The 16,224-nt window shown below is 40.0% G+C and overlaps 2 protein-coding genes across 2 annotated transcripts; both read left to right on the forward strand.

Moving 5' to 3' along the window:
- Window positions 1–3,115: 3,115 nt before the first annotated feature.
- LOC4342563 (large ribosomal subunit protein uL4z) lies at window positions 3,116–5,511 on the forward strand. Its single transcript, XM_015791525.3, has 2 exons — window positions 3,116–4,280; window positions 5,185–5,511. Exons 1-2 carry the CDS (start codon window positions 3,177–3,179, stop codon window positions 5,296–5,298), a joined length of 1,218 nt encoding a protein of 405 aa, XP_015647011.1. The 5' UTR covers window positions 3,116–3,176; the 3' UTR covers window positions 5,299–5,511.
- A 1,273-nt stretch (window positions 5,512–6,784) lies between these two features.
- On the forward strand, window positions 6,785–11,427 carry LOC4342564 (pyruvate kinase isozyme A, chloroplastic). Its single transcript, XM_015792258.3, has 6 exons — window positions 6,785–7,443; window positions 8,636–8,726; window positions 8,809–9,002; window positions 9,292–9,413; window positions 10,169–10,647; window positions 10,824–11,427. Exons 1-6 carry the CDS (start codon window positions 6,895–6,897, stop codon window positions 11,123–11,125), a joined length of 1,737 nt encoding a protein of 578 aa, XP_015647744.1. The 5' UTR covers window positions 6,785–6,894; the 3' UTR covers window positions 11,126–11,427.
- The last annotated feature ends 4,797 nt before the right edge of the window (window positions 11,428–16,224 follow it).

The raw sequence follows: 16,224 nt of genomic DNA on the forward strand, positions 1-16,224 counted from the left end.
CTCCCATGAGTTTTCTTCCCAAAATTCAAAACTATGAACACATTTAGTATTTAGAGTATATTTTACTGTGTCACCTTTTTATTATCAATGTTTCGCTTTGGATCACACTTTAACCATTGTTTTCACTTCAGGTAATCTTACCTTTGTTTCATTTTGGATCACCTCGATACTCTTCTAATGCATATAAACGATTTCGAGTATGCCAGCTTTTATTCGTCAATGAACTTACGTAGCTATATTTACACTATTGTTTGATATACGATAGGTTGATGTAGATAGTTAAAGGTAGTTAAAGTGCCACAAAAGGTAGATTTACAATGTTTAAAGTGAAAAAAAAATTGTGAAAAGGTGGTACAAAACGAAACAACAGTAATAAAAGTAAATTTTACTGTAGTATTTATTAAAAATTAGATCAAAATATAAACACTCGTAGAGTACTACTCAAATAATTCGAAGTACTTCGTATTAGTAGCAGATCATTTAATTTTCTTTTCATATTAGCTCCAACTACCTTCTCACCCACCATACCTCATTTAACCTCATTCTTTTGCTAAAATTTCTAAAGGAGATTTATAGATGATGTACATAGATACATCTATATTGAATTATTGAGACGAAAGGAGTATATTGGAATGGATGTAGTTATGTATGTATTCATCTTTGTTGCGAATATAAACCACTTGTATGATTTTTCTTTTTTTTTTTGGAAATGACACATTTGGCAGAGATAGCCATGCTTGATAACAAGTTTGTTGAGGTGTTAATGCTAGTGACATCGTAGTATCATAAGTAGAGTGAGTAATGAATTACACCTATCATATCATATCATGCATGACGTGTCAACTGTCTAGAGATAACAATTTATAGCACATAAGTTGATGTACGCTTTGTTTAGTTTCCACATAAAAAATTTACACCCTATCACATCGAACGTTTGAACACATGCAAGAAGTACTAAATATATGCTAAAAATAACTAATTGCACAAATTGCGACTAATTTGCGAGACGAATCTTTTAAGCCTAATTGCTCCATGATTTGATAATGCGGTGCTACAGTAAACATTTGCTAATAACGGATTAATTAGGCTTAATAAATTCGTCTGACTGAATAACTGAATAATTTAAGGTACAAACAAATTAATTAACTATTATAGAATTGAAAATAAATTTAAAACAATGTTTTAAGAAATTTATATATATAAGGTTTCTTTTAAAGTGAACCATTTAGAAGTCTAGGAAGCTTGTATATTATTATTCTATTTATTTTTCCCATAGTTGCTTATTGGTTTGCTATCACAAACTCTGCTTAAGTGCTTAGTATTTGCTCTCCCTCCCGGTTTCTCACTTAATCACAAATCAAATGACATCGAGTTTCGTTTTGCTTTATACTCTTTCTTTTTACTATAACACTAATATGTCAATAATATACATAAATTAGTGGTTGAAGGATTCTTAATTGTAGAATTATCTTTTTATTAGGGAAGGTTAGTTTCAAAACTGCAATTATGTAGAAACTTCAGGTGGTGAAAATGATATGGTGTCCTATTTGGTGATGGATGGATGAGTTAGCCAAGTCCTCATGTATATACGTTAATATTTTTGTCCTCTTTGGTATAACTCTGGATCCAATATTCTTTGGAGCTAGGTATTTTTAGCTCTACAAATCCATAGATCTAGATTAATGATTACAGTGGTACTATTTTGATAAATTATTTTGTTCCCAGTTTATATGAATTTTAAAATTTTAGATCACAATTTTACATATAAACTACAAATCTATGGTGGATCTGAGATCTGTAGTTATGCCAAAGAATACCTCATATTGCTGATCCTTTCTCGTATGCTTTCTAATGGAGCTAGTATCTGCAGCTGTATTATCAGAAATACATTTAAATGAGATATGTTTTGTATGACCCAGTTGACGGCCTCACAAACCCTAAACAGGAGGGAACCAAGCCTGAGCTCTAGGCTTGGCTCCTAAATCCCATTCAAATATTCTTAAAAAAATCACATATTTCTTTTTTTTAAAAAAAATAGTAGGATGATTAGGCCGAATATGTCAGTTGAGCCTTAGGCGTGGAGAATTTTAATTTGGCTCTGTCACCACCATCAGGAATTGAAGCAGGGAAATGAGAGCTATAACCGTTGAATAACCTCTCAAAAAATCCCTGAATTTTAGCTGCATGAGCAGCTTAAATGTGGGATCAATATTCATTAAGCTCAAGTTACTAACTTGAAAAATATACAGCATGTGTGTGTTGTTTTGAACTCTAAAAATACCTAGACGGAGTTATGCATTATTGAAAACATAACATATGAATGCAAACTTATACTAGAAAAACCCATGAATTCTAACCTTAGTGGTTTTTCACCAATATTTCTAATAAGGGGTCAACCTTTGGAAGATGAGAACTCTACCATTTGAACACATGAATAGTGAAAAATCAAACTATTAAAGCTTGACGGGCTAGGGCCATAACTGAGCATTGCCACGTCAGATTATTGTACAATTATACTACTCTAGCAGTACATACACTCTTGGCTGTGTACTGTTGTACGAAACGGAGAGTCCAAAGTAGTAGACTGTCCATATAGTTCAGTTTGATGGATTTCACCCGGAGATACACCGTACGATTTAATTGTAATAATACATAGAACCATTTGTTTTTTTTTTGAACTGAAGAACCATTTGTTTTTCATTTACTTTTACTTTAAAACATGGACAATGAATTTGTTTTTGAACAGGGCTTGAAACTCTTAACTCCGAGCAAATGAAAATTCAAACAGCAGTGGATTCAATATTCAACTCGAAACCCCTCCTTTTTTTCAACTAAAAAGTCCGCAAAACTTCCCAATAATTAAACCGTGAAATTTCAGCGAGACCTGTATTTAAAAATATGGGCCAAATTCAAAATCCAAAGCAATAAACAACTGGGCTACACACAACATGCGACGGCCCATCTCATCAAGCAACAAGGCCCAGCCCACTCGACACCCACCGAATCCACGCCGCTCAATCGAAACCGACGGTCCAGATCTCGCCGCGCCAACCCCATCACACAAACCCTAGCAACCCCCCACCTATATAACCTCTCTCCCTCACGCCCCGCCTCCATTCGCACGCCCGCGCCACCACAAAACCCTAGCCGCCGCCGCCGCCGCCGCCGCCGCCGCCATGGCCACCCAAACCCGCCCCCTCGTCTCCGTCAAGGCCCTGGAGGGCGACATGGCCACCGACAACAGCAGCAGCCTCGCCCTCGCCGAGGTGTTCCGCGCGCCGCTCCGCCCCGACGTGGTCCGCTTCGTCCACAGGCTGCTCTCCTGCAACAAGCGCCAGCCCTACGCCGTGTCCCGCCGCGCCGGCCACCAGACCTCGGCGGAGTCGTGGGGCACGGGGCGCGCCGTGTCGCGTATCCCCCGCGTCCCCGGCGGCGGGACGCACCGCGCCGGGCAGGGAGCCTTCGGCAACATGTGCCGCGGCGGGCGCATGTTCGCGCCGACCAAGACATGGCGCAAGTGGCACCGCCGCGTCAACGTCCACCTCCGCCGCGTCGCCGTCGCCTCCGCCCTCGCCGCCACCTCCGTCCCGTCCCTCGTCCTCGCCCGCGGCCACCGCATCGAGACCGTCCCCGAGCTCCCCCTCGTCATTTCCGACTCCGCCGAGTCCATCGAGAAGACCTCCCAGGCCATCAAGATCCTGAAGCAGGTCGGCGCCTACGCCGACGCCGAGAAGGCCAAGGACTCCGTCGGCATCCGCCCCGGCAAGGGTAAGATGCGCAACCGCCGCTACATCAACCGCAAGGGCCCCCTCATCGTCTACGGCACCGAGGGATCCAAGATCGTCAAGGCCTTCCGCAACCTCCCCGGCGTGGATGTCGCCAACGTCGAGCGCCTCAACCTGCTCGACCTCGCACCCGGTGGTCACCTCGGGCGCTTCGTGATCTGGACCGAGAGCGCCTTCAAGAAGCTTGAGGAGGTGTATGGCACCTTCGAGGCGCCGTCGCTGAAGAAGAAGGGGTTCATCCTGCCGAGGCCCAAGATGGCCAATGCTGATCTTGGCAGGATCATCAACTCTGATGAGGTGCAGTCTGTGGTGAAGCCGCTCAACAAGGAGGTCAAGCGCAGGGAGAAGAGGAAGAACCCGCTCAAGAATGTCGCCGCTGTGCTCAAGCTCAACCCCTACTTCGGCACTGCACGCAAGATGGCCACCCTTGCTGAGGCTGCCCGCATCAAGGCCAGGAAGGAGAAGCTTGACTCCAAGAGGACCAAGCTTAGCCCGGTATAACTTACTCTCCTCTCAATTTTGTTGATTCAGTTATTATAAAATGATGACTAGGTTGTAGAATAATCCGATTAGCTATGTAGATCTATAGTTGACTCTCATGGTAACAAGAACAACCATTTGGATGCTTGTCTAATGTGTTAGCTGGTACTGCTTTGGATGATCTATTTGTTTAGATGACATTCTAGTTTACTTAGTTAGCCTGCACTTGCTGTTTGTGCTGCTATGTTGCTTCATGGGCTGTTAATTTGTTAGTATTGCTCGGAATTGATACTACCTGGTGTTAATTCTTGCTGTTATTAGGTACATTCGTTTCTATATTCATGCTTCTAATGTGCCATTTTCTCCATGTTTAGTTGAGTAGTATTTTGTTCTATGATCTCTCTGGTAAGCCAAGGTTGTATTACTTGTTATAAGTTATTGACCTCATTGTTGTAGCTCAGTGTCTGTCTTATTTCTACATTGTGTTCCTAGAAGCCTTTGAATGTGTTAATTGATTCATGATAACATACAGTTGTGCAAGGTCATTTAGTTATTTTTCTTAAATTATGTCTCTATGCATTCAAGTTTAGGTTTCATGTAATGTTAATATTCTAGATTGGCTCCTTGTCCTTGGTGAAATGGTGGCTGAGTTCTTGGCATTAGAAGGTCATTTATTTGGCTGTGTTTTATATTTATCATAGCATGTGTGGTTTGTTGTTGACTTGTCGTAGCTGTTTATTTACACTGATCTTAGGTTCTACTATCATTTTTTGTCTGGTTTATTCTGCCATTGATATTTCATTTGCTGTATTGCCCTTAGTGTTTTTAGTGGGATACTTGTTTAGTCCTCAACCATTTGGAGACTTCAATCTCTTGGTGCCTTTTGTTCTAACTGAAAATTCCTGTTGATTCATTGTAGGAGGAGGCTGCTAAGGTTAAGGCTGCAGGAAAGGCATGGTACAAGACCATGATCTCAGACAGTGACTATGCTGAGTTCGACAACTTCTCGAAGTGGCTCGGAGTGACGCAGTGAGCGTTGTCTTGTTTTAAGTTTTGAGTAGCAGCGTTACCGGATCTTATCTCAAGGATTTATCAATCTGTTTTTACCTGAACATCTCCATAAGAAGTTATCTGTGGGATTTTGAGACTAGTTTCTCTGTTTTGTTAATGTGCTGTCGTGAGAACATAGAGTATGTGGTTTGGACCAGCTATCTAAATTATGTATGCACTTCCATGTTCTCTGTGATGTCCTGTATTTTGATGCTGTGATCTTGTATCGCTGTATCATATTGTTCTAGGGCTCATGGCTTACTCGGTCACCATGGCGCTGATTCCATTCACAGTGTTCAGCCTACTTAAACATATTTGCAATTTTGGTTAGATGAGTTTGTTGTGAAATCTGGTCAGTGGGCATGCCTAGCAAGCCTAAATCAAGTTGAGCGAGCCTCAATCTTATCTTGCTTTTGGTGAGGAAAATGTTGTCTGTTTTGTGGTTGTGTTAGTTGAGGAAAATATGGTCGTGCCATTGCTTTAATCCTGGAATCACTGTGATGACTGACTGAAACGAGTTTGCTAGTTAACCAAACTCTGTTACCGTCAATGATTGAGGAAGAAGTCTTGGCTCGTGCTGTTGCAGAAATTGCACGGGATTGAATCAGTGGCAACTTGAGTTCTGGATGAATTTTCTTCCAAACAAAACCTCGACAGTTCGACTGTGCTGGCAACCACTGTTCCTTGGTTTGCATTCTGTTTTGCGGGACCGCTTAGCGTTACGACAAATTTAGGGCCTGTTCACTTTGATGACATTTTCAACCTTACCAAATTTTGGTAAAGTTGCCAAAAAAGTGGCTACATTTAGTTTGCTACCAAATTTTGGTAACTAATGAAATCTTGCCAAAATTTTGGCATAGTTGTCAAAATTTCAGCAATACCAAAATTTAGTAAGGATTTTTTTTAAGTATCAAAGTGAACATGCCCTTAGCAAAACACTGAAACTTTGTCCGAAATTTGATCCAAAACGAACGGTTTGAGGAAGCTTCGGACGGAATTCGAACTAACGCCGTGTTTAGTTCCAAATAATTCTTCAAACTTTCAACTTTTCCATCACATGAAAACTTTCCTACACACATAAACTTCCAACTTTTCATCACATCGTTCTAATTTTAACCAAACTTCTAATTTTAGTGTGAACTAAACACAACTAAGACTGTTTAGTTCAACGCAAAGTTTAGATTTTGGTTGAAATTAGAGATGATGTGATTAAAAAGTTGTGTGTGTATGACAGGTTGATGTGATGAAAAAGGACTGAAGTTTGGATCCAAACCTTGCATCTAAACAGTAAACACAGCCCAAATTCGTAAACCGTCGGGTTCATTCACTTCACCCCGCGTCAAACACGCAACGGACCGGAGCGCGCCGCGAAGCCAGCTCACTCGGTCAGTCGCGCACGTGGCCCCACTCCACCGGCCACGTCACCCTCCACGTCATCAAAAGCATCCTCTCCCTCCTACTCTCCCCTCGTCTACTACTACTTCACCTCGCAATCTCCGCCCAAATCCAACGCCTCGTCTGAACACAAAACCCCGTAAAAATCTCCGCCTCCGCCACCGCCACCGCCGCCGACGCCGCCATGGCCGCCACCGCCGCCGCGGCCCACACCCTCCTCCACCTCGCGGCCCCGAGGAAGCCCTCCGCGGGGCCCCCACTCCCGCCCGCCACCCTCCGCCTCCCCAGCCGCCGCCTCGCCCGTCTCACGGCCAGCTGCAGCAGCGGCTCCGGGAACAACAGCGCCGCCGACTTCCCCAACCCCAACGGGATCCTCGTCGCGCCCCCGTCCGCCGCGGCGGTGGCGGCGGCGTCGTCGCATATCGATGTTGACGTGGCGACGGAGGCCGACCTGAGGGAGAACGGGTTCCGGAGCACGCGGCGCACCAAGCTCGTCTGCACCGTGGGGCCCGCCACCTGCGGCGCCGACGAGCTGGAGGCGCTCGCCGTCGGCGGGATGAACGTCGCGCGCGTCAACATGTGCCACGGGGACCGGGAGTGGCACCGGGGCGTCATCCGCGCGGTGCGGAGGCTCAACGAGGAGAAGGGGTTCGCCGTCGCCGTCATGATGGACACCGAGGGGAGCGAGATCCACATGGGGGACCTCGGCGGCGCCGCCGCCGCCAAGGCGGAGGTGAGCTTAGCTGCCGCTGGATTCTGCCTTTGGCATTGCCGCCTTGCTAATTTGCTTTCATGCGTTCGATGGAATTCGGCGAGTACCGCGTGCGTGGTGCTAGCAAGTACGTGAATTCATACTACTAGTGAGTAGGAATGCGTGCTTTATTCGACTTGGAATTCGGATAAAGAAGATGTCCTGACACCGTGACTCGGTAGATCTAGATTTGAGCTCAGGTTCATGTTTGCACAGTGAAGGGGAACACTAGTATTGTTATGGAATATTCTTCCATGAAATGCTACTAGCACCCAACATTCCCTGGAGTGGGGATACCAGTTTGGATTTTGCGCAACTTTATCGCAAGTTGGGTGATAACATGAATCCAGATTCTACTGCAGAGAATATAAGAGATGCTCAGGTAGATGCAAAAGAGAGAGCCACATCATAATCTCACTTGAGCAAGTGCTCCAGCCCCTTCTGGGACTACCATGTTATAGACCTGTCAACAAGCTAAATTAACCACCTATTTAAGCGTGTAACCATTCCAAGTGCTGGCCTCCTTGTTAACTATTGAATACTCTGCAACTTTTCATGCTATTGTCCACGCTGGTAGAGAAACACAGTTAGTTTGGCCTAATTGTCAGCTATGTATGTGTTTTGTACATGGCCCAACAGGCTCTTGTTCCTGTAATGTCAGCCTATAGTGTAAATCTTGCTTTCCAGCTGAAAAAGGAACACCGCATCTGAATTTTGTTTATTAGATTCAGCAGAAGCATGCAGGCATCTGTAGTTTGAGTTTTATTGACTTGGTTTGGCAGTCATAAGCTCTGTTCTTGCTCTAGTAAAGAATTGAAGTTTCACATTAAAAAAAGGGTAAAGAAATTGAAGTTAACAATATCTGATGCTCCAAAGTTTCTGTATCACCTATGTCAATGAACCATGACATAATCTTAGAGATTAATGAATTCTCTCATATGACTGGCTCACCACTCTCAAAAATAAGATTCTTGCATAATTTTTTTCATTTGAAACATATTACAAGTGGCTTGACCGCTATCTAGCACTCCCTCCTAGTCATATCCAATGATAACTACTTTACTTTTTCTAGCCATGCCTTTTATTGGTTCTTTTTGGGTTTTCCTAGTGGCAATATGCCCCTCTAATAGTTATTTATTTTAATCCTTTTTTTTTCTTTTGTTGGATTTCACAGGATGGAGAAATATGGACATTTAGCGTAAGATCCTTTGAGGCACCTCCCCCAGAACGAACTATTCATGTGAACTACGAAGGCTTCGCTGAAGGTTATTTTCAAGCAGATCTCTTCTGTTGGTCTTATTTATATTTCTATTCCCCTCTGTAATGTGTTTTTTGAACACTACACAGATGTGAGAGTTGGTGATGAGCTTCTTGTTGATGGTGGCATGGCTCGGTTTGAGGTGGTTGAGAAATTAGGACCAGATGTCAAGTGCCGTTGCACAGATCCTGGTTTGTTGCTGCCACGTGCCAATCTTACATTTTGGCGGGATGGTAGTATTGTCCGTGAGAGGAACGCTATGCTACCTACCATTTCATCAAAGGTAAATTCACTAGCATGGCAAATTTGTTGCTGCAAGCCTGTAATCAAAAAGTAGGCTGAATGGTTATGTCATTTTGTTGCACAAACAGTTCATGTTTTACATGTTACTACTGAGGTCAGCCCAAATGAATTACCTGGTTTACTCAAACCATTGTGTTGTAATAGTGAATAATATCTGCATATATTCGAAAAAGTCCACCATCCATTTCTTAGAAAGCTTTATGTGGACTGTTACCAAGAGTTATTGTTGTTGAGAAATGATGATTCTTATTTCTGTGCAACTTCTGCAGGATTGGCTTGACATAGACTTTGGAATTTCTGAAGGCGTAGATTTTATTGCAGTTTCGTTTGTCAAATCTGCAGAAGTAATTAACCATCTGAAAAGCTATATAGCTGCAAGGAGCCGTGGCAGGTAAGATGAGTATAAATACTCTCTTCTTGATTGAGCTCATACCTCCATGAAGCTAAGTACATGGTTTGATGGTTGAACTGATGGCACCATATGTATGACTAATACTGTAACTATCCAACTCTTGTGCATTTGCTGCTTTTGGTTCTTGTCCAATTCTGTGGTACCAGTTGGGTAAGCTTTTCAGTCAGCTACCCCTCAGATGATCAGCTTAGTATGAACGCACTGTTTTTAACTAGTTATTACTTAAATGTTGAGTTAGCCATAACTTGCTATAGTGTCAACTCTTTTGCACCAACAATCTTGGTTTTTATTAGGACATGGTCTCTTTGTTGTTAGTTTCTCCAATCAATTTTTTCGATTTGTAGTAGAGCCAAGTGGACTATGGCAGTAAGTTCTGATGTGTTGAAGATTGTCTTGGTTGCTCCATACCTGTTCAAACAAAAAAACTGATCAATATATTATTTTGTACTGTTTCTAGTTTAGATTTGCAGTAGTGTAGTAATTCACTTTTAGGTTGCTTTACGTGTATTCTTTTATTTCTAGAAGAGTGAACATGATTAATAAAATGCATGAATTTAGATGGCTTAAGAAAATGGACCATACAAATATATCGGTATAGTGTATAGTGTTTATATGTCCCAAAGAACCAAGAAATATTACATATATTTCTATTAAAAAAGCTAGGCATTGCATTCCCGAAATATTAGTTTCCTTTTTGCTAACCTTTATGGTTATTGTATATTGTCACTCATCAGCGATATAGCAGTCATTGCCAAGATCGAGAGCATTGACTCTTTGAAGAACTTGGAGGAGATAATCCGTGCTTCAGATGGTGCCATGGTAGCCCGAGGGGATATGGGTGCACAAATTCCCTTGGAGCAAGTCCCCTCAGTACAACAAAAGATAGTTAAACTGTGCAGGCAGCTCAACAAGCCAGTCATTGTTGCGTCGCAGCTTCTTGAATCGATGATTGAGTATCCTACGCCCACCAGGGCCGAGGTTGCTGATGTTTCTGAAGCAGTTCGTCAGCGTGCAGATGCGCTTATGCTTTCAGGTGAGTCAGCAATGGGGAGATATCCAGAGAAAGCTCTTAGTGTCCTCCGGAGTGTTAGCCTAAGGATTGAGAAGTGGTGGAGAGAGGAGAAGCGCCATGAGGAACTGGAACTTAAAGATGTTTCATCTTCCTTCTCTGACAAAATATCAGAAGAAATCTGCATTTCGGCCGCTAAAATGGGTAACCACTGCCAACTCTACTTCTATTGTTGGACTGCTGCTGTATATATGAATCGTTTTTTCGCTGTTACTTCTTTTTGTTATTGTGCATTGCCATGGTTATTATCAACTCAGACTACTGAATTTTGCCATTTGCATATCTGGGCAAGGCCTAACCACAGCTAATTTGAGTTGCAGCCAACAAATTGGAGGTAGATGCCGTTTTCGTCTACACAAACACTGGCCACATGGCCTCACTGCTCTCGCGGTGCCGTCCTGACTGCCCGATCTTCGCCTTCACGACCTCGACATCTGTGAGGAGACGATTGAACCTCCAATGGGGCCTCATCCCCTTCCGCCTCAGCTTCTCGGACGACATGGAGAGCAACCTGAACCGTACCTTCTCGCTGCTCAAGGCCAGGGGCATGATCCAGTCCGGCGACCTTGTCATCGCGCTCTCCGACATGCTGCAGTCCATCCAGGTCATGAACGTACCTTGAGAATCATCATGCTCCCCTCTCGTGTTTGTTTGTTCTGCCCAAAACGGAACACGGCTTTAGTTGACATCATCTTAAGGGCGGTTTTCTGGTTTGAAATTTATTCGTTTGTTCTCCATTGTGTTAGACGACAGAACCAGAGAATGTTACAACAATAATGCTGCAACTTCCAGCGCGTTGTAAACTCTATGCTATTTAGCCTGATGTATAAGGCCATGAACTGTTTTGTCGCTTACTATGATAGGCTATGTATTTACCAATAAACCCTTCTATTTAAGCTATGTAAGAATTTTCCTCATCAGAAATTACTCCTTGCTAGAGCCCAGTAAAGATTCTTTAAAAACTCCTTGCACATCAAATTAGAACTGAGTAGTTTTACTTTCATATGGACTTTGGCCAAACTAGTCACTAACCTTTTGAGTGAAATTTTTACCTTTTTTTTTTGGACATGTATGTATGCAGGGTATTAGTTGACCTGATGTAGCCATGAATAGTTTTTGCATTGGTACGTTTGTTTGAATAGTTTTTGCATTGGTACGTTTGTTTGGCATCTGTCACAACCCACAAGTAGGACGCTAGCAACGACATAAAAATATTTTATTGGGGCGTGAAAAATGGGAGAATTATGTTCGCAAGAGGGTTTGACCAGGTAGTCATGACATTCTTATGCTAATCTCAAGTCTCAGCCATATATCAAACATCTTAATGCACACTGCAACGTGTTACGTGAGTCTCCTGCTACCGCTAGTCTCCCAAGTCTACCAAATACTTGACCCGTTTTTAAATACACTCAGTTTGAAACCCTCCGTTCTAAATTAAGATGTTTTTGTTTTTTTACCAAGTCAAGCTTTTTTTAGTTTGACCATATTTATAGAAAACATAACTGCGTTTTTAGCACAAAAACAAGTGTACTATAAATATAGCCAGTAATGGATTTAATGAATTTGGTGTGTTACTACGTATTTCTATGAGCTTGCTGAAGAAATCTGACTTAGAACAAAAGACTAAAACATCTTACAACCTAGAAAGTAGAAAGAGTACTTATTAGCATATTCTTTCCAAAATCAAAATTTAACACCGCCGCAAATTTTGAACATGATATTCTGTCAAAATATTGTATTTCCAATTTTTTTTTCATGGCCAAATTCAAAATAACATTGAAGGTACTAACAAGTAAATGAGAACGAGATAGTAAATATATTATTAGGGGCGTGAATAAAAAAGTTGAACACAGGGTTACCCTACTGTTGTTTGGGGGTTACCGCTACCCCGTGGTTGGCGGTTACCGTAGTAACCACAAAAAACCGTGTAAAATTTACCTCAAAAAATTTGAATTAAAAAATCGGTTGTTTTGGCACAGTTACTGCATGGTTTCTAGCGATAACCACAATATTCACATGGTTATTGCCGGTTGTATAGCAGAACACATCTTAACTAGTGAAAACTAAATCACACGATGCATCAAGGAATGTGCCACGCCTTCAAAATAGTGGCTCTGTTCGGTTGCAATTTTTATTACTATACTGCAGTCAATAGGAACAGTGTTTGTACTGCAGTCAATAGGAACAATGTTTTGTATTGGCAGCTGCAGCAGTGCAGCCGCTGCATATAACAGCCGAACAGACTCAATATTAATTGTCAGATATGCTAATAGTGAAACGACATATGTCGTTGGATAAACATAGATTACAAAACTACAGGTGCTGGTAAATCTTCATGAGGCTTCCAGAGTCTCCAAATCCAAACTGAGATAAATCGGTGAGGAGAGAGATGTGCAATACTGTAAGCTGAGGACATATGTCAATGCAATTTTGTAATTTGATCCTTCCATAAAATTCATTATATATATAAGCTCTTAATTTAATATATCTTTGATTTCTTGAAATGGTCGCATTGTACTACCTTCTCAACATATAAGAAGTTTAGGATTCAATACGGATATTTAAAAAATAGGTAAAATTCAATGATAGTAGATTACGATTGATTGAAATGAGGAAAACTGGTGGAATGTTGTAATTGGTTATTTACTCAATTTTTTATGGATTTTTTTTACAATTTTTGACCATGTATAATAGGCGGGTTTGAGTCACGCGAATGCGTGACTTCGTAGCCTAGTGAAATTGAAATTTCACTAGAAAAAATTCGAAAAAAACACTTAAATGTGTGCATAAATTGGGGATAATTGGAATAATATATCTAACTTTTGGGGTGTAAAATACAAAAATTCGGCATTAATTTTTCTATATTATGGACTTCAAAGCAATTCAACATTTTATAGCATAATAGCATTACTTGCATATTGCTACCATATTTCACACGAGCAACAAATGACCCATTATTATTACAATAAATATCCATCCCTAAACATGAGCATATCTACTCACCCAACAAATAACATATCACCTCTACAAAACCATTTTCCGCATCACTAGCAAACCATTTTTCACCTATTCACAAAATTTCAAATCTCAACAAACATCAATCTTTCACAATGTATTTGACCTAAACCCAATACATTTTTTCTTTTTCTAATTTCTAAACTATTTTTGATTTTGCCCTCAAATTTCAATTTATATTACTCTATTTCCAAAAACTTCTTCACCATCTGCCACTAAAAATCAAGAACTACATCCATGAATTCTTTTGATTTTTTTTGGAATTTTCAATTTGCTCGAATTTCATTCAAACCATATCGCGGAAAACCGTTACTGTGCCCCGACGGTAACCGCAATTATTGCGCGATAAGGTAAACTCTGATTGAACGATGTAGTATGAAATCTGATACTCCATCCATCATAAAAATATAACACATATATAAGGTAGAGTCTCTCTACCTTTTTGCTTAAAAAATATAACACATATATCTCTATAAGTGAATGGTGAATCCCAAGAATTAACTAGGATGAGCCACATAATCAACAAAATAATAGCCACTGGATCCACATGAAGACAAAATAGAAAGAAGAAATCTGAGCCATTGGATTCACTTTATCTAGAAACTTCCTTAACCTACTAAAAAACTAGTAAGGTTATGGATATGATTTTACAATGTACACTTTTATTTAAAAAACTATTTTGCAAATATACCCTATTACTCTATCTATGCAACTTTCCTTTGAGGAAAAAAATACAAATAGATCATTGACCTATATTTAGAAATATTCAACAAATGTTGTGCATATAATTTTACAACTCTCACGGTTTACAAATAAACCTCATTTTTTAATAAAGATTAATATGATCCAACTAAGCTTTATATCATTCAAAGTTATATATATTAGTGATGAGCATATATATGTGTGTGTGATATGCTGATGTAACTATTAGTTATGCACCCATTAAAGATGTTATGATTAATCATCATTACAAATTTAAGCTTATTATTGCTACCACAATCTATAGACATATTTAATAGAGAGGGAGTTTATAGTTGCACAATGCACAACTTAATATAGGATGAACCACATAATCAACAAAATAATAGCCACTGGATCCACATGAAGACAAAATAGCAAGAAGAAATCCGAGCCATTGTATTCACTTTATCTAGAAACTTCCTTAACCTACTAAGAAAAAACAGTAAGGTTATGGATATAATTTTACAATGTACACTTTTAATTAAAAAACTATTTTACAAATATACCCTCTTATTCTATCTATGCAACTTTCCTTTGAGGAAAAAAAATTTACAAATAGATCATTGACCTATATTTAGAAAGATCCAACAAATGCTGTGTATATAATTTTACAACTCACACGGTTTACAAATAAACCTCATCTTTTAATAAAGATTAATATGATCCGACTAAGCTTTATATCATTCAAAGTTATATATATTAGTGATGAGCATATATATATGTGTGTGTGTGTGTGTGTGTGTGTGTGTTGTGTGTGTGTGTGTTGTGTGTGTGTGTGATATGCTGATGTAACTATCAGCTATGCACCTATTAAAAATGTTATGATTAATCATCATTACAAATTTAAGCTTATTATTGCTACCACAATATATAGACAGTATTTAAAAGAGAGGTAGCTTATAGTTACGTGATGCACAACTTAATATACTAGTATACTTGAGTAGATACAACCTAATAAAAGATTTGGTACTATATTTTTTTATAGTACTATATGGTATATATCACTATATTTTATTTTATGTTGGAGGAAGTATTCATAGGAGGATATTTCATCTCGAACCTATATTAATGAATTGACCTGCAGCCGGTCTGAGTCGAAGGAGGTATTCGTCATGGACTATGACTCCTTCTACGAGTCTCCTGCAAATCTCGAGTCTCAGCCGTCTAACCAAACATATTAATGCACACTGCAATTGACTTCTGTTGCTAGTCCCCTCTAGTCGTCTCGCCCGTCCACCATATTAGTGCACACGCTCATCATGAGTAATGACAATTGATCCATTGAACCAGGGGTTAGCTAGACGTGTTTTTTTTTCTCAAAACGGATTAGGAATCATGCTTCTCATCTTAATTTGTTCATCGGCATTTCTTAAAAAAATATTTTCTAAATCGACTTTTCAAAATTTAAAATATATTTCTTTTGTTTGTTCCTTCAAATTAATTTCTACAACAGAAAATTATAAAACTTTATAGTTATTTTGGGTTGGTAATCATCCTATATAATAAAGAACGATCCAACGGCTATGGTATTCTTGATGATGTGTCTACATGTAATTGCAGATAAATGAGGCTAACTTGTATAGGAATAGTATATTTGGTCAAGCTAAAAGAAGTGACACGTGAAAATATAAAATTTAGATATGGAACAAAAGGATTGGAAGATTATTCAGAGCTGAGAAAAAACTACAATAACCCGATGGTGAAATTTTTAATTAATATTTTAACATCTTGAAAAGTTTGCTTATAGATTCAGATGGTGGTAACTCGAAGCTAATAAACACAGGAGTGAGTGCAATTCACTGGTTTAACATATAAAATGTTACATACACGTGGTTTATTTGCCTATTAAAGAAAGTTGAAAAAATACCTAAAAGTTTCAAAGCAATTTAAATTTACAGAAGAGTTGAGATTTGCTAAAACCACATACATGTAGAATTGGAGGAACTATTAACTTTGCATGGAAGT

This window comes from Oryza sativa, chromosome 7 (assembly GCF_034140825.1).
Source record: "Oryza sativa Japonica Group chromosome 7, ASM3414082v1".
Lineage (NCBI taxonomy): Eukaryota > Viridiplantae > Streptophyta > Magnoliopsida > Poales > Poaceae > Oryza > Oryza sativa.